The sequence below is a fragment of the Morchella sextelata genome (genome assembly GCF_020137385.1).
Source record: "Morchella sextelata strain SCLS chromosome Unknown scls_12, whole genome shotgun sequence".
NCBI lineage: Eukaryota > Fungi > Ascomycota > Pezizomycetes > Pezizales > Morchellaceae > Morchella > Morchella sextelata.
Genome location: NW_025408627.1, coordinates 843,136 through 866,733, shown reverse-complemented (window position 1 = coordinate 866,733; position 23,598 = coordinate 843,136). Strand labels below are relative to the sequence as shown.

Below are 23,598 nucleotides of genomic sequence, written 5' to 3'. Positions count from 1 at the left end.
GGCCACATTTGGTTCCCCGATGTAACTATGTAGGTACAATTGTAGATGTCGCCTGTGGTACAAACTCTGCCACACGCCATATAGGTGCTTCCTGTAGGTCTTCATGATGCAGGCAACTTTGTGAAGATAAATATAGCAAAAACTCTGCTGTAAAGCAAAGGACGGTTTCGGCTGTTACTCTTGTTTCCCCACGTGCCATGAGAGAAGTGACTAGGATGATATGCACCTAGTTGACGGCATTTATCACGGACCAGCTTTAACCGCCTGCTATGCAGATAAGCGGCATAAAATCCATCAGACGAATTTAAAGGTCGGAACTCGATATGTACCGAAGGCATATCCCGCGAACAGGGTTTATCTAGAGTATCTTCGTGATCCTTGCCATTAGGTAGAAGGGGGTGCAGAGCAATACTCCGAGCTACTTAATCCCTGAACTGCCATCTGAATTATCCCACGGAACCTCCCTGCCCTGAAGTTAGAGAAGGCAGAGTAGCGGCTCTGCGAATAAAGCACCTACTGAATCCCGAATATAGTGCCTGTGTTTTTCAATCTCCCAGCCACCGAGATTGATCCATGCGCAACTATATCCAAGACTATAAGTAAGCGAGCCGTCGATAACATATCGGATAGTTTATTAATGTCTTCTGAAGTATGGTCTGTATGCTGAGGGCGGGATTGTCGATCGAGACGCATAGGCGTTGAAACTCTCCGCATGAACATACGTCCCAATTTAGATAGCGGATCTAGAGATGACTGCCTCTAAGGGATTCCTTGGGTAGAGTAACGCCATTCTTTGGTCCATTGTATCCGGATCAGCACATTGTAATCTCCTTGGGAATCCAAGATCAACCGTTGTGAGAGGCAAAGAGGACGTTGTGAACTGTGAAACTCGTTCCCTGAGTTAGCCTGACCTCGACACTCATGTTAACCGAGTGATAAGTCTTGAAGCGTAATAGCGGTAGACCAGTTGCAGAACCGATACAATTTCTAACCGTACGCAGCAGGGACGCTTGAGTGGCTTTTGGCAGTGTCTTTCTCTTCAAAGAGCGCGTGTGTAGGAAAAGGTGGAGAACAGGAAAGAGGCATGATGATGGCCAAGAGGCGACGACGACGACGATGACAATAACGATGTCGCTCCTGTTGATGGTGATGAGGCGAGAGTATATGTAACTGACCCCAAAGACGTTGTCGAACAGTACCAGTTTTAGCACCTGTGGCATGAAAAAAAGTGCGGATCTGAGATCTGGCTGTACAAATTCGCTGTAGGCATCCTCCATTGAACTACCGGAAAGTGGAAATTTGCGTCACCATCTTAGGGTAGGTACATGTACATTATACATTGAAAGCAATGTACATATGGCCTTATGCACATGCAGTAAGCTACGCATACTACATGTAGATACATGTACATGTAAGCCCAAACATTAAATCGATCAATTGATTTTATCTGAAGTCGGAGCTAGGTGATGCCAGCCCAATCTATGCCATACATGGATCCAGCATAAAAACGCCTGGACTTGAGAATCTGGCCTGGGTATGGCCAACGTTTATATATGACCAGACTCTTATGGTTCCAACCATATGCCTGTGATTATTCAATGGCATGTAAATCTGACCCAAATTGAGCGATGCAAGCAGTACTGATTTCCTCCAACGGCCAGCTACACATCCGGCCTAGGTCCACCACCCGGTTTGCAATTGGGTCTCAAACTCTCATCTCAACTTCAACTTGATCCCCGCTGTTGCCTGTGCCGCATGCAGAATATCATGGTCATATGGGAGACTGGGAGGTATATAGCCGCCTTACGAGCGTTCTTTTGCCACAGAATCGCCATTGCAATGCTGCCTTAGAGCGGCATATTAGGTATCTACATGTACTGATATATCCCTACTATATCTATGGAGTCGTGCTCCAAGCAAGTAATATGTGGCCCTAGAGTTAGATGGGGGCGCGGTGGCGGTCCGGATCTTTTTCTTGGGCCAGGATGGGATATAGCCTCACCTTTGTTAGTTAAGGCTGGGCCAGGTTTCTGGGACTTTAGGACCGGCGCAGCTGGAGATCTGGGATATGAAGTAAGTGCAAGCCTCATTCTAGCCACGAAATTGAGTAGAGGGTTGTTCCCTGCATCGCTCGGGGTTAGGCTGGAGCTCATAAGAATTCACATCCTACAGAATAGCCTATATACATGTATATGAACAGTCGAGAGGATAATTATGATCACCAACTCTACATGTATTTATGAATGCCTACCTCGTGAGAAGGGGGCTTCGCGCGTGGGTTCATTCACTAGTAGGCTGCTCACGCCTCTCGTGTGCAGCCCTGAGATCCCGTGTACCTCTCTAAGAATTGACTAGGCCAGTACAGGGCCCTCCTACAAATTGCCAATTCGCGCACTAAGACTGTAGCGAGCTATCGATGTGCCATATATGTCGTCCAGAGCTTTCCTATAAAGGCTCTTGAGATCCGACAAACTGCAAATTTATGTCCGCTTGGGTCTGTTGAGGTTGGAATGGACGGTGGTCACGATGATACGAAAAAGCCTCGAGAGATTAATCCGCGTGACATTTCATGATTCAAATGATTTTGCAATTTATTTTGTCAGAGCTAAACAAACCCCGAACCAATTGCGTTATACTAAATCTCCACAATCTTATAAGGAGGGTTTTGTTTCTTCATTTCAGAGATTTTTTTTACGGATGGTGCCACCCACCAGGGTCCAGCTGGCGTGCCTCCTGCAAGAAAGGTTAAATTGTTAAATTTCAATGCCCTGTTAAGCTAGCTACTTCCAGAAAAGGGCATTTTTCTTTAAATTGCAAAGAGAAAGGCTTCGCTGGTGGGACAGAGAGATTGTATATATATATATTGTTGATATGTAGTACATATATACATGTATGTACATCCCTCACCCTGGGGTGTTCTGTGCCTCAGCCCGGGCAGGATCACCTCCGTCATGTTGTGCTTAGCAAAGGTGGAATCAAAAGAGCACTCTAATACCTAAAACGTAGTTCAACAATCTAGTTGAAAGAGGCTCCGCTTTATCCTTACTATTCGCATGCTTTTAAACCATAGATCAAACTGAGAGCTAGAATCTCTTTTCAATTGGGATGCCACAGCTTCTCCTTGAACTAAAAAGCTATCTATAAATTTTTATATCAATTGGCATTAAGCAACAAGTTTAAACAAAATTTGAAGGATTTATGTGTACTAGTGAAGGTTGTCAGTATCGATGCAGGTGCATATTTAGATAGGGAATATAGGAACAAATCCCAAAAAATATAAAAGCCATTCCATCGGCGATTCAGCGCATAGGCTAGGAATTGTCTGGTGAATCGTATGAGCTAAAGGGGCACCAGAGGATTAACAGATACCGTAGTCCGTTCCGCTGGCAAAAGCCCGCAATTCACGAATGTCTGTGAAGGGCCCGTATTGGAAATACCTGTGCCTGAAGCAGCTCAAGAGTTGGGTAAAAGATAATAGTACCCCAGGCCGGTCCCTCCAATCGTATCTGGGAAAACATAACATCACCTCCTATTAATGGGCCTGCTTCCTGCCTTCCTTGTGTCCAGCTACCTATATTATGACTGAGATTGGATTCAAAGTGATGGCTGTGGTCGCTGTGGTCGCCGCCACCATTGGTGGTGTGATTAATGAACCGGTTCGAATCTAGTCGAAGCATAAGCCTGAACCCTTCGGCTCGGTGTGAGCTGAAACACGTAAAGCTCGAGGCTTTTGTATTGTAAATATTATCAAACCTAAGTAATAAAGTAAGCCTTAAGTAGAGAGGTATTCAAAAAATGATTGCCTCTACATGCTTTCCTCTCTCAGGGCCACTAACTCGAAACCTACCCTCTATAGAGGGAAAGAGATATCAGCCTATAGCCAGTCTTATTGGACAAGAGGCTCCCCATTCTTCAAACCCTCGATATTTTCGCTAGATTTCATAAGAAAATCCCTCTGCCACGTACCAAGGTTATTTAATCATAGGATATCACTCGATTTCGCTCATGCAGCTTGAACGCGCCCATAAATTTTTTTTTTTTTGTTTAATTCATATGCGGCCATCATTAAGAAAAAGACTTATGCTGAGTCAACTCAATATGTAGGTAAGAAGACTCAGCTCAGCTAGTGGAATCAAAGCTTGAGCCAGTCCAGTCTATGGACCGCAATGCTTGACGAGTTTATGGGTGTGCTAAACCAATGGGGAACAACGTGATGTTTTGAAAGGTTGAGCAATCTTCCGGTATAAGCCACCTAACTGGATCCTCTAGCCACTGATAGCTATAGAGGGACAGTTATTACCGAGAAAGACGCACCAGCAGGTGTGACCACGCATCCAGGCCTATCTCACCGCTCTTCCTCTCATACCCAGATCAATGTGATAATTTCCAAGATTTTGTGGGGATTGGATTCAAGGTGGTCCCAGACACACCCACGAATAACCTCGGTTCATGAATTCTCGTGGGTGAGCTGACATCAATGAAGATCCGACATAGCGTAACATGGTGGGTGGGAGATCTATGTTTGCGAGTAGATTGATAGACCTGGGATAACTCAATGGTCTACAAAACTCCGAACCGGGCCGCTCGCTAGTACCATGCATTGCCAAGTTAGCTTAGAAACTAGGCTCGTCCCCAACCCCTCTACTTCCATACTGGCGAGAGCAGCTTGCTGCTAAGTAGGGGTTGGGTACGAGACTGCTTAGAAACCAAAGATTAGCCAAGGCTACCGAAACAGCAACTATGAGCATCGGGATTGAATGGACGAGTGGCGGGGAGGGAGGGTACCAGCCTGGATCTCCACCGCAGAGGATTACCACCAATAGGGGCTGGGATTGAGGCTACTAGGACCCTATCTATCTTTCCTTCCAAGAATCCTTCAATCAACGAAGGACTCGGTTTCAACACGTTCAAAATTGATCACCCCACGATATACATGTATTTGCTACACCTTCCTCTGTCAATGGGTTTGCTGGCTTGCATGTTTCCTGCCAATAGTAACGCTGCGTGACCATCCGAGGGTCTCTATCTTTCCGACGTCTAAACTGTGTAAAGGGCTACTTATAAACGAAGGTGACACTAATGGAGGTGCTAAGAGTTGAATTAAAAAAAAAAAGTTGCCAAGAGATTTGGATCATAGGCAATCACTCGGCTGCCTTCTGTCACATGTAATATAAAGAACCTTTGGAAGAATATTCTAGAAACCAAATTTTGTCTATTCCTAACGAAAAACCTTGATACATCTGTGCTCCACGCCGCCCATGGTGTCTTTTTAACGCCAAAACCAGTACTACAAACAACAGAATAAATACAAAATAATATGCACCAACAACCAGCCAGCCAGCTCGCATGAAAAATAAGATCAAGTAACCGACCCATGCTCCAATGAAACCATCAAAATTTTAAAGTCTATTAAGCGAAGTACGACTTCAAGCTCTCATAGACCAAGAAGATAACAGCTGAAGAGGGCGCACTCCTCATGCATGTGATGCCACAGCCTCTATACATAGGCTTGATGCCGCCGGCCTGGTACATCTTCTTCGCGACGGTGAAGAAAGACTCCATCTTATCACCCTTGGCGCCGATGGCTTCGGTCTGCATACGCGACTTAACCGAGTCTGCGGGGTAGAACATAAAGTTGTAGCTTACACCCGCTATTATAACGTCAGCATCATCATGACATATAGGTGGGAAAATAAACATGGAGATGACAAACCCGTAGCACCGGCAATCATCTGCTCCCCAGCAGAGTTCGTCTTCTTCCCACTCAACCCACGCAGCATACCGCTCATATATTCATAACTTCCGAACCACGCTGCGCTCCCTCCGGTTTCCCGAAGGAAGGTTCCAAACTGACCATGCCAGAACCCGCGAACCCCATACACGCGGTAAACCTCTCCAATAAGCGCAATAGGCCCCGCATGGCGGACCGCTGCAGTATGGATTCCTGCTGTTGCACTAGGAATGGCTCCGGAGGAGACAGGGCGCTGTAACCCGATCGTCTGCACTTGCATTTTGCATTTTATAAGCTCAATCGGCGTGAGGATGAAGGAGGCGAAGGCGCCTGAGGCGGCACCGCAGAAGACTAGCGCATTTAGCGGGAGTTTTTCGTTCTCTGGGATCGCCGGGTAGAGGGTCTTTTTGACGAAGCCCTGCGCGATGTTGTACTAGAAGTCTCATATGATTAGTTATGACGCAACCAACCTCTGGGCGCAAAGGGTCCACCTACGCTAAAGAACAGTGCCGAATTCTCAACAGCAGCTCCTACAAGAGGCGACGAGATCCCACGGTAGAGGCCTCGGATTCCGTCCTGCGCCACTGTTTGCCGGAAGCAGTCGAGCGGTCCACGGTATCGCAGTGGGGCATCGTCGCGTTGCGATTGCAACCGTACCTGCAGGCCGGGGGTGAGTAATTTGCCATACTGTGATCTGAATTTTTGACAGCGGATATACCTTGACAGTGTCGAATGGGTATTCAATGGTCTTGCCAATCATTCCAGCAATCTGCGCGCAGTTTCTATGAGCTTCGAAAGTAGTTGAATTTGCAGTACCAGCAGACTCACCGAGCCGAACAATAGGTCCTTGAAGCCGGTAAGGGCTGCAGCCTCTGAATGAATACTGGTCGCCGCTGCGACATCGAGAAGAATGGGTTCCTGGGACATTGGTACGGTACTTTACGGGAGTCCAGTTATCTTGCAGATGGGGTATAGTAAATTTGTACTGAAAGACCTGGTAATAATTTCACCACAATAAAAAGAGAATAAAGAAAGCTATCGAGTGGATGTCATAGTAATGTTGATGTAACGGAACAGAAGTAGAAAGTAGAAAGAAAGAAAGAAAGAAAGAAAGAATAGGCGCAATGGGAACAGGAAAAGGAGAAGCACTCTCCTTTTTGTTTTGATGAGCTGGAGGAGGAGGAGGAGGAGGAGGAGGGACGCTTTGGCAACGAAACGTCGCTCTGACGATTGACGGTGCTGACGACAAGTTCGAGGGATTATTTGTGCAGGAAAATAAACCCTGACCTTGCCTCTACTAGACCAGCAGCTGTCAAAAACGGAGGATTGTGCGAGATTGGTTAAGCAGATGAATATCCGTAATATATAGAGCAGAACTAGGGAGACCCCAAAACTTCTTCAGTACTCATCGGGGAAGTGAATTGAGAAAAAAGTCCCACTTCTGTAAGCCACTTTGCAAATTTTCTCAGTTCCTGGCAGTTGTTGTTTCCCCCTCGCCCACAAAGGGAAAGGCTGCGATGCATGCAATCAGATAACACGGCACAGATCCTGGTTAATCATATCAAATCTGATCATCTGATGAGATTCTATTAGCAACATCTCTAAAATAATTTCTGCCTCACACAAAGTTATCGAGCTCGCAAGCTTTCCCCACTACCCCCCCACCAGGACTACTATCACTACAACCCACCAGGCCCCCAATTCACTTTCCGATCGCTACCGAGAAGAATTTAGACGAATTATGGCTGAGACAGTAGGAACTGCTGCCCCCGCAGCGCAGGATATTGTCGGTGCTTCCATTGCGCCCATCGCCGGTGCCCGAAAGAATGGTATTTCGCCTCTCTATGTTAATGAATATCATCATGCCCCTCTTATTCCCCTCATTTTTCTCATTGCGCATTTGGAGATAAATTCTTTTTCTTCTTCACGTAGAAATATGACAACAATACTAAGATGTTATCAATCAACCAGGAAAGCAATGGAAACCCGCCAAGCAAGCCTTCCGGCCTAAAGCTGGCACAAGCAAGACATGGGAAGCCCGCCTTGAAGAGCGAAAGGCCCTGGCCGCAATGAAGTCCAGAGAGAAGGAGCTCAAGGAAGAGAAGGAAGCTGCTAGAGTGGTGCGTATCAGTTACTACCCCAGGCTAAGGACATGAAAGCTTACGAGTAAAAATGTATACAGGCACGGATAGCAGCCTTGAAGACAAAGCGGGAAGCAAAGGCGGAGAAGGAGAGATATGAGAAGCTTGCAGAGAAAATGCATGTCAAGAGAGTGGAGAGGTTGAAGAGGCGTGAGAAGAGAAATAAGGCATTGAAGGAGAGGTGATCGTATATCATCCTTCATCATTCCTTCCTTTTCTATTTTCTTTTACTTGGTCTTTAGATCCTTGCGCGTCGTTGTCTCTCTGCCTTTGTACGATATACCGAAAATTTGTATGATCTCCTGTTGCGGAACAGGATAATTTCCCGGGCAAACTTACTGAAAACTACTCTCGTTCAGTTGACCATAGTATCTAAGCGATTGTAAGTATAGGAGATATAAATCGGTGAAATAAGAATTCTAGTGAAAGAGGAGAGTGATTGTTTAGTGGCCCCAGATGATCTCTAGTGGTCTATCTTCACGATTTCATCCACATCGCCATAACTGGAGACAAATCTCTTATACGCTATGCAAATTAAATCCCTATGTTCAGTATGTGTCATTGATAAACCTATCAAATTATGTGAGAAACACATTACGTTGCAAAATACTCGGTCGAAGCTGTACATATCTTGGGTTTATATGCGGCCCAGAAAAATGACTCGTCAGAACTATAAGCAGGCGTAAACTCGCGCAAACCCACTTTCAAATTTCAGCATAACTACATGTATGATCGAGAATTTGAATTGTGACTTTAATATGTGTGTCTATAAAGGCACCTTCTAGAGACATTGTGTTTCCTTTAATTGTACCTACATGTACTTATGTACCGTGCCATAGCTAGGCCAGATACCTGGGGAGATATACATACATGTAACAAGATTTGCAATCAATATTGGGGCATTATTAAATATACATATCCCTATGTCAAAATCCATAGCTCGCCGCCTTCAGTCGCTGTGAGACATCAATGTTTTCGGAGTGCTTCTTAAATGTATGCACGTAGTTCTTGGAACTCGCGAGATACAGCAGTTAATTTATTCTAGAGAACTTTAAGCTATTTTTGCAACATTAAGTGGTGCCACTGCGCGCATTTCATCGCAGTATTGTGCTTGAGGACCAAAATGTTAGGTTGCATCTGGTACCCCGGATTTCACTAGCATCGGCAGGAGCCTCTCCACGGCCGGACCTGCATTACTTCCCCTTACGGGCCTTTAGTGGCCAGCTCTCAACCTGCAAAGGCTTAGTTACCGAGACTGTGGGACTGCACCGAAAGAGCATGTGCCTGACACCCCTGGAGTTGAATAACAGCCTGTCGTTTCTCGCAACACCTACAAACAAACCATAACCAACGAACATGGGGGATTTCAAGATCAAGCCCCCTGCACCTCTGATACGCTCCAACACTCACGCAGGCACACTCAACTTCAAACGCCACCATCACAGAAACCACGATGAACGTGTCCGAGTAGCGGCGGAACTAGAAATGGAGGATCATAGAGATACAAGCTCACAGCCTATGAGCCGGAAAGACTCGTTGCAAGCCGATATGGCAGAAAAGCAGGAAAGGGAACGAGACCGGGAAAGAGATAGGGGTCCCTCAGTGCATTTACAGTCGGAGCAGCAGTTGTAGGTCTCCGTGGTGTCTGTTTGCCTCGTTGACTCGCACTCTAATCTTCTGGGCAGAGAAGTTTCCACTGCCGTTCGCGACCTTCAGGAAACAAGTAAGCGGCAGATGCAACGTTTAGAAACCACTTACTCCGCGGTGTCGCGGAAACTGCAGGAGATCCGCTTGATGGGCGAACAGCTTAAAAATCTTGGAAGTGCAGCAGAGGATGTCCTCCGGGAATTCGATGATGGCGATATCGGCTGCCGGAAGGAATTTGCGGCTCAGATAAAAGGGATCGAAAGGTTCCAAGAAGAACTGGTTTCGATTCAAAAGCTTCAGGAGCGGCTCGGGGCAGAGAAGATGAAGGTACAGGCTTACAGGAAGAGATTAGAGAATGTACAAGGGAAAATCGATAAGCAGCAGGAGATGGAGCTTGTGTGGAAGCAGAGGGCTTCTCGTATGTGATTTTACTCCGAATAGCTTTGTGGATTGTTTGAAATGTCGCTAATGCTGCCTTAGGGAGGATACGATTGTTGTGGGGCTTCATATCTATATTGGTGATACTATGGCTTTTGGCTACAGCTGGAAATGAGGTAGAGATGCCCCGGGCCCATGAGACCTCCAAAGAACCTACCACGATACAAGGGGTACATGGTGGTCAAACATCTACCTCAGAAGCCAAATTCCTCTCAGAGGGAGCTTCTCGTGAATTATAATCTTTTGATTTCTTCTTATACCTACCTGGTCCTTCCGGGTCTTTTAACTATTCACTGTTTATGGGCGCATGCTGGGGGGCATTTCAGTAGGCGTTGTGTTTCGTTTCGGATAACTAGCTCAGTAGCTTTTAGAATTTCGCTCTCATCCCTTACATTAATCACTTCAAATATTAGTGCTTAAAGTAAGTCTTTGTATCACAATTAAATCAATGTTTCAATGTTTGACTTCGTAATTTTTCTGGTGCTTTATGGCCTACATACCTACAGCTTACTTGAATCATTTATCGCTTATACAATTGTATTAAACCCAATATATATCTGTTGAGAAAGCAAAGCTTAAGTAGAAAAGTAGAACAGTATCAAGAGCCTCAAGTGATGAGTCACTGCAATGAATTCAACTGTTCTACTAAGTGTAACGGTATGTGGGCGCTCCAATATCATGCAGGTACATACATGTACATGCTGTTGAAATTGAAACAGCGCCTGGCCTAAAATAAAAGCAAGGCAAAGGGAAATAACGAAACACGAGTTTCTGGCGATATGTGGCGATGTCAGGGCCAGGATCTATGGCATGAACATGAGAGGACTGTTGCTGCAGATCGCTGGATGCGGCCACCTAAGCTGTTATTAGTCAAAGTCGCAATTCCACGCGTCCCACCAATGGTCTCAGCCGCAGGCTAGGTAAGACTCAAGCAACTTCGAACCCACCACCCCCCTTCTATCAGTAGACGACCCCCCACCTCCAGCAACGTATCTTCATCCTCATCATTGTGATAATCTACTACGACCTCTCCTTGCTTTGTGTGAGGTTCGTTTCTATCTGCTTATTTTAAAAAGAGTTATCAAGCTTCTTATCAAACCGTGTCCTCGTCTCGGAGTGAACCTCGCCACCATTTCGAACTTATCGATATTTGTGCTCGGACCAACAGCGTCACCTTTGTGATCGGCGGCCTAACAACGCCTCTTCTCCATTCATATCGCCCAATATGCAACTGCTGAGGGTTTGGTCGCTCGCAGCTGCGTTGCTATCTACTGTAAGAATTTGATAATGGATTAAATATACCGTTGTGATAGCTGACAGGATATGTCACGCTTTTAGGCTGCTTATGCAAAAGGTCCGGAAGTGAACTCAAAGGAATTTGACAACATACCTGCAATCTTCTTTTACTTCGATGATAGTTCGGTATTACTCATTAGAGATATTATTCTGTGTTCTGCCGGATTGTAAGCTGATTGTGATGCAGGTCATATTAACATTAGATGCGAAAGCGGGAAACATCTGGCGATCAGATAATGATGGGAAGAAATGGCAAAAAGTACAGGATATTCCAGAGGGTGATGCATGGGATCTGATCGAGCATCCATTCGATAAGAAGCGGGCCTTCATTCTGGGACAGGATACCGAGCACTGGTACACCAAAAACCAGGGCAAGAGCTGGCAGAAGTTCAAGGCCAAATACCCAGCGTCTTATACTCAGCCAGCCTTCTCATTTCATGCGGAAAAACCGAATTTAATACTTTACGCTGGCAGAATCTGTGAGGATGATGATTTCTTCGGACTCAATTGCAAGGAAGTGGTGAGTTAGTTCATTTTCTAGGGTTCTCTTGACATAAATGGTGCTGATATGTCGGCTTGCAGACATACTATACAAAGGATGGTTTCGACAGCGATATGAAGCAGCTTAGAGATGACACTCATAGCTGTATCTTTGCTCGTGGAACCGAAATCTTCAGTGAAGCGAAGGACTACACCATAGTTTGTATTGTCAATGGCAAAGATAGCTTTGCGGAACATCGCAAACTAGTGGTTTCGGATAACTTCTTTGATACTGAGGTTGAGCCCAAATTAAACGGCTATAGCACTGTTGATGGGTTGGCTGGTATCGCAGGAGTACAGAAATTTATTGTTGCCGCTGTCAAGAGCAAAGGCACAGATGAGATGGCACTGTATGTCACATTTCCTTGGGTCTCAGTGATATATATTATGACACTGACAAGTGCTATGCAGCTATGTTACTGATGACACAATTAACTGGGACCGCGCAGAGTTCCCCCATGACCATGGCGGGCTTAAAGAGGATGCTTATACCATTTTGGAATCAACACCATATAGCATCCAGGTAGACGTTCTCACGACAAAGCCTATGAACCCTATGGGCTCCCTGTTCACCAGCAATTCTAACGGAACATATTTCACTAAAAACCTTGAGTATACCAACCGTGCTCCTGAGGGTTATGTGGATTTTGAACAAGTACAGAATATCCAGGGTATCATCCTAGCAAACGTAGTGGATAACGCCGATGAAGTTGCCAAGAGCAACTCCGCGCAGAAAAAAGTCATTTCAAGGATTTCTTTCGATGACGGAAAGTTTGATACCTGGAAGCCTCTTAAGACGAAGGATGGTGATGATCTTCACCTTTTTTCAGTCACCGCATTAGCAAATGGGGGGCGAATTTTCTCCAGCCCAGCCCCCGGAATTCTGATGGGAGTTGGAAATACTGGCAAATACCTCGAAAGCTATACGGATTGTGATTTATATCTTTCAGATGACGCGGGTCTCACATGGAACCGTGTGCGTAAAGAAGCTCACAAGTATGAGTTTGGAGGCTCTGGCTCAATTATTGTCGCCATCAACGATGAGGAGATGACTGACGAGGTTTTCTACTCAATTAATCACGGCGATGATTGGGATTCAGTCAAGCTGGATGAAAAAGTCCGTGCCAGGTTGCTTACAACGACGCCGGATTCAACATCTCTGTTCTTCACTCTTATTGGAACCAATAGAGACCGAAAAACTATTGCTTTCTCTATTGACTTTTCTAACGTATTCGATCGTAAGTGTAAGTCTGATAAGAGCGACAAAAATGATGACCTCGAAAAGTGGTACGCTCGACTTGATGAGGATGGCGAGCCAGACTGCCTGATGGGACACAAACAATTTTTCTGGAGGCGGAAGAAAAACGCGAAGTGTTATATTGACGATCTTTATAAGGATCCTGAGCCTCAAGAAGATGTTTGCAAGTGCACAGAAGAAGACTTTGAGTGTGACTTCAATTATGTCAGGGAAAACGGAAAGAGAAAGGATAAGTGTGTTAAGGCGAAGGGCGCAAAATTTCCCACTCCCTCCGGGGAATGCAAGAAGCCTGAAGACACATTTATGGGATCTAGTGGTTACCGTAAAATTCCGGGCAATGATTGTGAGGGTGGGAAAGATTTGGATAAGAAGGTGGAGACAAGTTGTAAAGATGGTAAAGATCCCTCAGAATTATTCCCGCACAAAGGCTAACCATACATAACTAGCTGCTACTGCGCCTCCGTCCAACGGTGATATCGTTAATAGAAAGAAATCGTTCCCGGGCTCCCAAGTTGCAGAGTATTACTATCTTGAGAAATCGGATAGCTCTAGTAACCAGGATGAGGTAGGACATCTTATCTATTGAGGGTCGAATACAACTAACCCTATCTGTCCTTACTAGACTATTATAATGAGAACGGAGAAGCAAGAGATTTGGCTCACCCATGATCATGGTGAAAAATGGGAGCGAATTCTCAAAGATGTCGAGGTTGTGTCGATCTACCCCAACACCTACTTTTACGATTCTGTCTATTTTATTACACCAGATGCCGAGGTTTGGTACACCCAAGATCGCGGCCGCAATTTCAAGAAAATGGACAAAGTCCCTTCAAAACCTAACAGGCGGAACCTTCAAGTAATGGATTTTCACCCGACAAAAAAGAACTGGCTCATCTGGACCGGCCAGGCAGATTGCGACAAATCAGAAACCTGTCATGCAGTTGCTTACTATACCAAAGACAACGGTTTTGAGTGGCATGAATTACTTGAATACGTTGGAGCTTGCAAGTGGGTTCGTGGCGAGAAGCAAAAGGTCCAATCTGAGAAGTTGATTTTCTGTCAACATGACGCGAAGGAGAATGGCTCTGGCAACATTGAACTTGTTGCTAGTGACAACTTTTTCGATGATGAAAAAAAGCACTTCGATGATATTATCGGTTATGCGACAATAGCCGAGTTTATCGTTGTTGCAAGTATCAATGAGGATGAAACCTCTCTAAAGGCATCAGCATCGGTCGATGGTTATAACTTCGCCGAAGCTAAGTTCCCACATAACTTCAATGTTCCCCACCAAACAGCATATACAGTCTTGGACTCGAATACACATTCTGTTTTCTTGCATGTAACTGTCAACCCGAAGAAAGGATTCGAATACGGGAGTCTTCTGAAGTCAAATTTCAACGGCACAAACTATGTTCTCTCTCTTGATGCCGTGAATAGGAACGAACTTGGTTTCGTCGATTTCGAGAAAATGCACAGTCTTGAGGGAGTCGCCATCGCAAACCGTGTCACTAATGCGGAGAAAGCTTTAGATGGGGAGAAGAAGAAGCTGGAAAGTTTGATTACTCATAATGATGGAGCAACGTGGGAATACATTCAGGTTGAGGGGAAAGACTCTGAGAACAAGGACTACTCCTGCAATCCCAAAAATGTAGATGATTGCCATCTAAATCTACACCACTACACCGAGCGAACTGATCCCAGGGACACATTCGCATCTGGCTCTGCTGTTGGTTTGATGTTGGGTGTTGGGAACGTCGGAAGAGAACTTACAGGTTATAGAGACGGCGATACCTTTATGACCAGGGACGGCGGCATCACATGGAAGGAGGTTAGAAAAGGACAGCATATGTGGGAGTATGGTGACCAAGGTTCCATCATTGTCATCGTAGATGTAATGGCTGCGACAGACCGTGTAGTGTATACCCTTGACGAGGGTGAAAACTGGCATGAGTACATATTTGCGGACAAGGACGAGAAGGTTGTTGTCAAAGATATCTCGACGCTGCCGACTGATACGAGTAGAAAGTTTATCCTTTGGGGTAGACAAGAAGGTGGCGGAGACGAGTTTTTGACAATTCAACTTGATTTTACTGGAATCACGGATGTTCAATGTAAGTCTTCTGCTGAAATTCATTAACCCTAAATATTGATATCTAACCATGTTATATAGGTGAATTAAAGGAGGGTGATGAAGCGAATAGTGACGATTTCGAAGTTTGGTCGCCGAAGCACCCTGCAGGCCTTCCTGGTTGTCTGTTTGGGCGCGTAACAGAGTACGCCCGTAAAATCCCATCGCACAACTGTTATATTGGAAGATCACTCGAAAATTCGCATAAAATTGTAAAGAATTGCCCGTGCAGCAACCGAGATTTTGAATGGTCTGTGATCCGAGTGTCTTTACTAGGTTGTGTTGGCTTTGTTTGATTGCTGACTTGTGCTGCATAGTGATTTCAATTATGAACGACAAAATGATGGAACTTGTGGCTTAGTCAAGGGCTACAGTCCTCCAGATCACAAGGCCATCTGTACACAGGATAAAAACGCGATAGAATATTTTGAACCCACGGGTTACCGCCGCATTCCTTATTCCACCTGCGAGGGTGGCCATGAACTCGAGAAAACCACACCAAAGCCCTGTCCTGGCCACGAACAAGATTTCGAGAAAAAACGGGGGCGCGGCGCTAAGGGATTTATGCTCTTCCTCGCTGTGGTTACACCTATCGCGGCCGCGTTTGGAATCGGTTGGTTCGTCTGGACAAAAATATTGGATGGTCGGTTTGGTGCTATTAGGCTTGGGGAAGACTCAAGCGGACAGAGTCCTTTTATCAGATATCCTATCATCGTCATTGCAGCTCTCGTGGCGGTTGTTGTGTCGATTCCCACAATATTGCAGGCAATTGGCACTTGGGTTGGAGGGAAGTTTACTAGGACGAGGCGGTATACTAGCAGACAGTCATTTGCGAGAGGGGCAGATTACTCGATTGTCAACAACGATGAAGGCGAGCTGTTGGGAAGTGATGATGACGATGAACTTTGAGGAACGAATGATGTTATTTGCATGTTAGCCTTTTACGCATGGGATTAGGCATGGTTGTCAAGAACCACTGACTTGTTTCAATTCGAATTGTGATATTAGTTTTGAAAACGTCGAGCTTTGTTTTTTTTTATGATATTATACTCAGCATGCGTGTTTTGACTCAATAGTCTCAAACCCTAGTGATAATACCAAATCCGAGTTAGTTATATTTCCTTGGGGTGTTTTCTCTGGCAACCATTTTTCGTACCAATCCTTTAATTTCGTAGGATATTCTTCGTGGTGGACATCAACACTTATATGTAGTTTTGAGAGGGAGCGCAAAGTAATTTGGCTTATAAGAACCTGAAAGTAAAACACAGGCGTTACACCATCCCGCTTACATACAACTCCAAAACATTATTCCTGCTCCTCGCCCTCGCCCTCGCCCTCGCCCTCATCATCCAGCCACCATTGCAAAAGCCCCATCCCAGCCTGTTGACAAGAAGCCGTAAGCGAATACGGTGGCTTCTTATGCAAGCTTGCCTCATCGTTTTTTAGATGGGGTGGAATCGGCAGCTGGTCAACAAACTGTTCCTCCTCAATCCTGAACCGGATGAGTTCGTTCTTGTCCATGTAGAACTCTTGCCCGTCGTTATTCCATATCCAAACCTGCTCCTTACCGTCGAAGGTCGTGCCCTCAAATAATAGGCGGTGAGGAATAAAAATCTCGTCGAAGAAATCTGTTCGTACTTTAATCCCGTGTGCTGTGGAGGAGGAAATACGGCCTGTGAGAACTTCGCCCTTGAACGGGCGGAAAACGACCAGTCGAAATTCAACTACACCCCCATATCAGTATCGAACAGAAGTTAAAGATTGAATGGGTTGGCGTACCGTTGACGTGAGCAGAACCACTACCATGCCCTACCATGCCCTCGCTGACTTTGAGGATGTCCCATAGGCAGATACAGAGCCCAATGTTGTAGACGACCTGTACACATCCCACACCTGTTAGCCAACTAGCTTGGCGCAAAACTACATAATCCGGTAGAAATGAACCTTGTTCGCATATTTGGTGTTGATCTGGTCCTCAAGCGCATCGACAGTCGGCTTTGAGAAGTCCTGGGGATCGATTATGACTAGGTCGGTGAAGCTGGACTACAATTTTCTCCGTCAGTGCTGCTCCTTTTCTAGGGATTGGGCCTGGAGAGGTCGCACAAGTATAAACATAGCTACTAGCTGTGTGTACGGTATTGTAGCTATGGTATGACGAGTCGTCGGAGCATTCTGGTCAGGTTAATTGATTTATCGTGGTAACGATATTGAAGGTTGGATTGAGGCTCAGTCGAAAGTTTAATGCCAAGACGGAAAATACCGTGAATGACTGTATACCAAGCCAGCCGGGTAATGCAAGATCATGCTGCCTCATCCGAATAATATATAGCCCTTTCCATTTAAATTTATCTTCGTGCAAAACGGCTACGTACGTACAGTAGTTACTTGTAGATACTTTCCTTATTATCTAAAGTTATGACCCCCTCTACCTGCTTGTTTGTATTGACCATCTAATCTAATAAGTATATAATTATAACCTGCATATGCTTGTGCATTTAAAAGCTTCTGATTGGCTCGACATTGAGAGAGGTTTTGTTTCATTTGAAACATGTGTTGGATATGAACATAGGGTATTGTGCTGAGTGGTGTTAGATTATTAATAGGTTTTCTACTGGTTCTGGCCGAATCGATTAGTAGTTCGATTTTAGCGGCTTGGTGGCTGCTAAAGGGATATACTTGCAGCTTGAACTGGAGAAATTGTCTGACCTGTCCACTGATATATGGAGGATATCAGAAAAGGCACATATCGACTAGAGTAGATATAGTGATGGACTTTGCCTGTCAGGAGGGGTCGAGGGCCGCGCAGCGGCCTGAGAGCCTCGACTAACAGGTAAATAGAGAAAATAAGCCGCAAAGCGGCTTGCCTGTATATTGGACTGATTGATATACATGTAGTACCGGAAACTACTTGTATATATATACATGTATAATAGTAGATATTGCATGACCCAAGGACTCTTATATACTCGTAGTTTTTTGACGTTTAAATTCCGGAATGGACTGGGTCTGCATATGGGCGTAAATCGTGCTTGACAACCATATTTTGGTGGTATGCAGACCCAGTCCGGGAACGCCAAAAAACTACGAGTACGTACATGTACTTGCATGGAGTGAGGTCCTTCCAATAAGTGCTATTCGCCATTGAACCAGGTTCGCCATTGACCCGGAAAGGACTATAGTTGTTACCCTACCATGATTCACTAGCTATGAGCTCTGACGTATGGAGGTACTTACGTACAAGCCGCCCAGAGCTAGCTGTAAGTACATATCCTTACACATTTCTTGGTCCTACTCACCCCTTACATCGTAGCCCCATACTGGCAGGTATCTACAATTCTTCGGGCCTACAAACGGCGCCTACAATACAAATATCCTGCCAACTTCTTTCTTGTGTTAACTGTACGTACTTTTTCGGTGTTTGAAGCTTTGGTTTGTCAAATTTATTTCTCGACTCTCTAAGAGGTTTCTTTGATCATCCCTAGTTCCTCTCGTATTCCTCTACCAAGCGAGCAGTTCACAGTTTAAGGTATTACTCTAGAGAAAACTCTGGATATGACAGCCTTCCGCAAGATTCGGGTTGGTCCCAATTGTACTACTATCCATCAGAGGTTTTACGAAAGCGTCGAAGAAGGGGATGATTACCGCTCCGAAGAGGACATATATACTGGTAACTCTCAGTCGGGCTCTCCTTCTGTTTTCAGCCCTGATACGTCGGAAGCTCTCAATCTTGAAGCTGTGAGTCGAAAACGTGCTGTTTCCGACTGCGAATATCACAGGACCCCCGCAGAGTTCAAGCGAGCAAGGGCTACTACCTCTCCCAACTCGAGAACCCCCCTTGAACAAACCATTTGTTTTATACTTCCAGAAGTTATATGGGCCAATATATTTTCCCTGCTACACCCGGCTGAGCTGGGCCGCCAGCGTCGTACCTGCAAGTTATTTAAAAGCTATTTGGATAATGAAAATATCTGGAAAAGGAGCAGAAAAAGATATCTCCCAGACCACCCAAAACCCGTGTTTGGATTAGATGAATCGGAGATGTTAAGTCTTATTCTGGGAACTGGGTGCATGCTTTGTGAAAAAGGTGCGTCCAGAAGAGAACATAGTAGCAGACCACCAAACGTCAAAGCTAGAAAGGCAGTGATTTATTGGCCTTTCCGGGTGAGATGCTGTAAAGTGTGTTTGGAGGAAAATACTACGAAGGTGAGGGCAAGACTACCACGCCCCTGCAGGCGTTTAGTATTAATCATTGTACTTCTTCAGGAATTTGTGCTTCTCTCATCTGAGTCATTTCCTGACGTTTTATTGACCCCTTTACCATTTGGAATCGTTGACTTGCGCAATAACTGGATCTCCAACTCGATACATTACCAACCAAATATCGGTCTGACGAGAATATTTTGGAATGCTGATATTCAAGACATACTCGAAAGATATCAAGAAGCAAAGGATATGAAAGCCCAGGAAGAATGGTTGAAATGCCTGGAAGCCGAAGGAATGGCCCATAAGCTAGATATCATAAGAATTGAAAGATTCGAAAATATGAAGATTAACGGGTCAGATCCCCGATCAGCGTGCGCAGGTGGTTCCTATCCAGGTGGAGACGGCGCAAAACTTGGCTTGCTACAGGGAGATTTGCTACAGAAAGAATATATTGTGCAGCCTGGGAATATTCATAATGATGACCAGTGCCGGGAAGGGCCTGCTCTGCATCAAAATCCAAGCGTGAATCTCGACAATAGCTCAGTTACAAAATCGAGTGCCGTGAGTATAGAATCAAAAGCTGGCCTTCTGCTCTGTGAACCGGAAAGTGCTGGTGGGGCTAATAACTGTATGATGGACCCTTTATTGAGATCCCAGCTTCCCCCCTACATTTTACCTATCATCGGCCCTACTATCATCGAACATTGTCCTATATTTACCGCAGTGAGATTAGCGTCCATAATTGGTTGCTAATGCCTTTCACAGATTTCAAACAATTTGATTCTTCTCAGGTTTCGGGTTCTGTTCAAGTACAGCATACTGTCCACGAAGCATTAGAAGTGAAATCTAAGCGTCGCGCCGACATCGAATTCCGCTGTCTTCAAATGAGACCTTTTCTGAAGCCAGAATTTTTGGCTCAGTTGCCAGCGTTTCAAGCTGCCATCAAAATACCACTTCCTCTCACTGAGTACGCTTGGGAAAACCTCAAAGTTAAGTTATTAAAACAAATCTCAGATGAAGATGAACAGAGCTATGGAAAAACCGGTCCACTAAAGATAAAGTTGCTGCACGAAGATCGAAAGATTCTAGAGCAGAAGCAAAAAGAAACAAAGGAAAGAAAAGAAATTGAATGGGACGAACTCCAGGTTCCTGTGCGTGCAAGGCTGATAATATACGCCGATGAAATTACCAAACATTGGCTTGGCTGCATCACAAAAGACACTGCCTCGAAGTTCGCAGTTGATGTTTTGAGCTATTGCAGGCGTCGGTTCTATGAGGAAACCCCTTACTCTACGGATGATCCCCACCGCATTAACCCTCTTGATACTACAACTCGAGTTGGTAAAGCAACTTTAGAAGTGCCTACTACTCGAAGGTTGACATTAGAGAACATGAAATTCGTGTTTGATAATAAGATCAGGCCATTGACAGACCAGTTTGGAAGGGAACTATTTGCTTGTAGTGGGTGCGAGCACAACTCGAGACTCTACGCCTTTGAAGGTGCTATACAACATTACGCTGCTAAACACACTTCGCAGCTGAGCTTTGGGCCAATAGTTGTTCACTGGAGGACCGATTGGCCAGAAAAGCTGCCGTTCAAACTTGATCCAGTCCCCTACCCCACAGCTGTTCCTTTTTTCCAATCGGACATGAATATTAGTCAATGCCAATTTTACCCATCTCTTCAAACGTCCATAACGCACCAACTTCCGGGAATCTTTGCCCCAGTGTCTGTCGGTCTACATACATCGCATTCAGCCTATAATTTCTCGAATTATTCTGGTTACAACTATCCTCCTCATCACCGACAAGTGCATCAGGAAATCCCACAGTCCGAATCCATCAGTCAAACTCACTGTATCTATCTTGAACAAATATCTCAGGATTCTCGGGAAGCCTGGTTTCAACTTTCTGGCATCAAGGACCTTCCATCGTCTGTTCGAGTCCATTATCTTATCTCGAAAATCGTTCCCAGTTTTCAGAACAAGTTCTCTTGCGAGCCCTCATTAGCAGTGTTCATTGAGGCACTCAAGGAATATAAATCTTTGAAGCCTATAAGAAATACAAATGGTCTCCACTGTCTTGAGTGCTACAAGAATCCTCCGCCGTCCACAGCTGAAGGCAATATTAGAGCTGGAAGGCTTTTCGCATTTTCCGCGTTACTTCAGCATTTCGAAACTATCCATATATTACGAAATCGAGCCATGATAAAACCGGATTGGAAAACAGAAATGGTGAAGTTACCTGAAACAAGGGTTATTGGAATGATAAGCCAAGCACAAGGGATGGACGTAGAGAAATACAGCTTACTCAAAGGCGTTTTCCCGCTAGCGTTTCCTCTGCCATTCCCTGGAGTGAGTTCTAGCGGTATAATCAATGAAGCAACACGTGGGGTTCCGTCTGAAGGTCACATCAATACTGATATGTGTAATCCACCCAAGGAGATAGGATCAGAGCAGAAAGGTAAAGTTTTACCCTAGAAGGTTTTTCAGCAAGAAATCATATCAAGCTTCCTCCTGCCCATTAGAATTAATCATGAATGCATACCAATCAATAGGTCAACTAATGGTACTTTGATATTGATACTTAGGTATACGACTGAAGAATCATAAGGAAATATCTACAACCCCAGCTAGAATGAATCCCAACCCCCAACAAGACCTTCACATTGGAATCGATTGCCAACGTTCATCACACGTTAATAGCAACGACCATCGATGTAGATCTCTCATGAAAATTCATGAGCCAGAACTGCAAACAAAATCACCTCAGTGTGTTGACAAACCAGAAATGACCGCTGCAGAGCTTTTTCTTGAGAATTTCCTCCGAAATACGGAGGATAGTCTACAACTGGATCGCAACAAAGAAAAAGAAAAAATAGCATATACCTCGGTGGTCATTTCAGAAAAAGCACATGACTCGTCAGCTTACTCGCCTGATCCCTATCCCCAGGGTGATAGGGATAATATCCTCGAACACGACCGGTCTAGTCTTCAAATCACACCAAACAAGCCCAGGAAGCACAACCGTCCGATTGAACCACCAGCATTCCGTAGTAACCAACATGACCGAAAGTCGATGCCTAGATATGCACATCCCAAATGTCCCACTAGTCGGAATATGCCTAGGTTGCCTGAGACAGCGCTACACAAAATATCGAATTTAAGAAATTCGCCCACTGCGCCATGTCATACTAGCAAGAGGTCCTATTCTTACCATGACATAGACGACTATAAACCTCTTCGACAACAGTCAGCATACTTGAAAGAGAAGTATAGTGAACCTTTGTACCCTAAGGAAAGTAATAAATACTATGACACAAAATATCCTCTTCCTTCCCCTGCTTCTCCTCTTCCCCCGCCACCTCCACAGCCACTGTCAAGCGACTATTATAGCTTAAAGGATTATAAGAAAGGTTATCGGGGTACCGAGTGGTCCCATATACCTCCATTGGTGTATCCTGCTCCGCCATTACCTTCGACCATACCTTCAGGTGGGTGTTATGTCACTCAGTATGAGTTTGACTATAGAGGGCAAACAACATCCAGGGACCCTTTGATTCCTCTCCAGTCTACAACAACTCAATACCGCCCTTACCCGCCGCTACGATCGCCAGTGAGAGAGGCTGCTTATAGAGGAAGATCGCGAAGCCCTGTGGTCTCAAACAGGTGTTCCTATAAAGAAATGGCTCCCTCTTATGAAACAGAGCCCGTGTCTTTGCATAGGGGTCATGTCACCTCAGAACATGACCAGTATAAAACTAGTGGATGGAATAAAGATAGAGATTATCATCAGCAATATGCGACCCCGTCAATACGAGACTGGCCGCAAGTAAAATCATTTGAAAAGACCAAAACGAAGATGGTTGATCTCTCGTACGGGAAGGGTGAGTCTTGTGGCCGGGGAGGAGGGGGGAGGGGTATAATTAAAGTTGAAGATATCGATGATATGAGAGGCACCGATAAAAGTATCAAGACTAGTTTTAGTCGATATTGACTAATCTCTGGAGGATTAATTGTTTGCATCTAATCCGATTGCATTTGCTTCTGGTCTCTCTACTTGTTCTTTTCTTGTTCACTTCAACTTAGCATCATCATTTCAGCGAGCATGCTATAATAATACCGCTTGTCTTTTTCCTCTTCCTTTCAATTCTCTTTCTTGCCGGTGGTGTTGAAACACAATTCTATTATCTCTCTATTTTCTCCCCGCTCAT

The 23,598-nt window shown here is 45.0% G+C and overlaps 6 protein-coding genes across 6 annotated transcripts; 4 read left to right on the top strand and 2 right to left on the bottom strand.

Annotated features, from left to right (window-relative positions):
• Positions 1-5,409: 5,409 nt before the first annotated feature.
• Positions 5,410-6,658, bottom strand: H6S33_002104 (uncharacterized protein; the record flags this gene model as incomplete). Its single annotated transcript, XM_044833456.1, has 5 exons — positions 5,410-5,651; positions 5,714-6,164; positions 6,227-6,388; positions 6,450-6,500; positions 6,560-6,658. 5 exons carry the CDS (start codon positions 6,656-6,658, stop codon positions 5,410-5,412), a joined length of 1,005 nt encoding a protein of 334 aa, XP_044693247.1.
• Positions 6,659-7,472: 814 nt separating this feature from the next.
• H6S33_002103 (uncharacterized protein) lies at positions 7,473-8,057 on the top strand (the record flags this gene model as incomplete). The annotated part of the gene is made up of 3 exons (XM_044833455.1): positions 7,473-7,560; positions 7,703-7,851; positions 7,914-8,057. 3 exons carry the CDS (start codon positions 7,473-7,475, stop codon positions 8,055-8,057), a joined length of 381 nt encoding a protein of 126 aa, XP_044693246.1.
• A 1,171-nt stretch (positions 8,058-9,228) lies between these two features.
• H6S33_002102 (uncharacterized protein) lies at positions 9,229-10,196 on the top strand (the record flags this gene model as incomplete). Its single annotated transcript, XM_044833454.1, has 3 exons — positions 9,229-9,500; positions 9,558-9,937; positions 10,000-10,196. The coding sequence occupies 3 exons, from the start codon at positions 9,229-9,231 to the stop codon at positions 10,194-10,196; spliced, it is 849 nt and encodes a 282-aa protein (XP_044693245.1).
• A 986-nt stretch (positions 10,197-11,182) lies between these two features.
• H6S33_002101 (uncharacterized protein) lies at positions 11,183-16,091 on the top strand (the record flags this gene model as incomplete). The annotated part of the gene is made up of 9 exons (XM_044833451.1): positions 11,183-11,230; positions 11,296-11,379; positions 11,441-11,773; positions 11,836-12,143; positions 12,205-13,445; positions 13,498-13,616; positions 13,674-15,165; positions 15,225-15,327; positions 15,500-16,091. The coding sequence occupies 9 exons, from the start codon at positions 11,183-11,185 to the stop codon at positions 16,089-16,091; spliced, it is 4,320 nt and encodes a 1,439-aa protein (XP_044693244.1).
• A 396-nt stretch (positions 16,092-16,487) lies between these two features.
• Positions 16,488-17,297, bottom strand: H6S33_002100 (uncharacterized protein; the record flags this gene model as incomplete). The annotated part of the gene is made up of 4 exons (XM_044833450.1): positions 16,488-16,906; positions 16,962-17,058; positions 17,127-17,225; positions 17,286-17,297. The coding sequence occupies 4 exons, from the start codon at positions 17,295-17,297 to the stop codon at positions 16,488-16,490; spliced, it is 627 nt and encodes a 208-aa protein (XP_044693243.1).
• Positions 17,298-18,734: 1,437 nt separating this feature from the next.
• On the top strand, positions 18,735-23,381 carry H6S33_002099 (uncharacterized protein; the record flags this gene model as incomplete). Its single annotated transcript, XM_044833449.1, has 4 exons — positions 18,735-19,385; positions 19,446-20,013; positions 20,151-21,848; positions 21,976-23,381. 4 exons carry the CDS (start codon positions 18,735-18,737, stop codon positions 23,379-23,381), a joined length of 4,323 nt encoding a protein of 1,440 aa, XP_044693242.1.
• Positions 23,382-23,598: the final 217 nt, after the last annotated feature.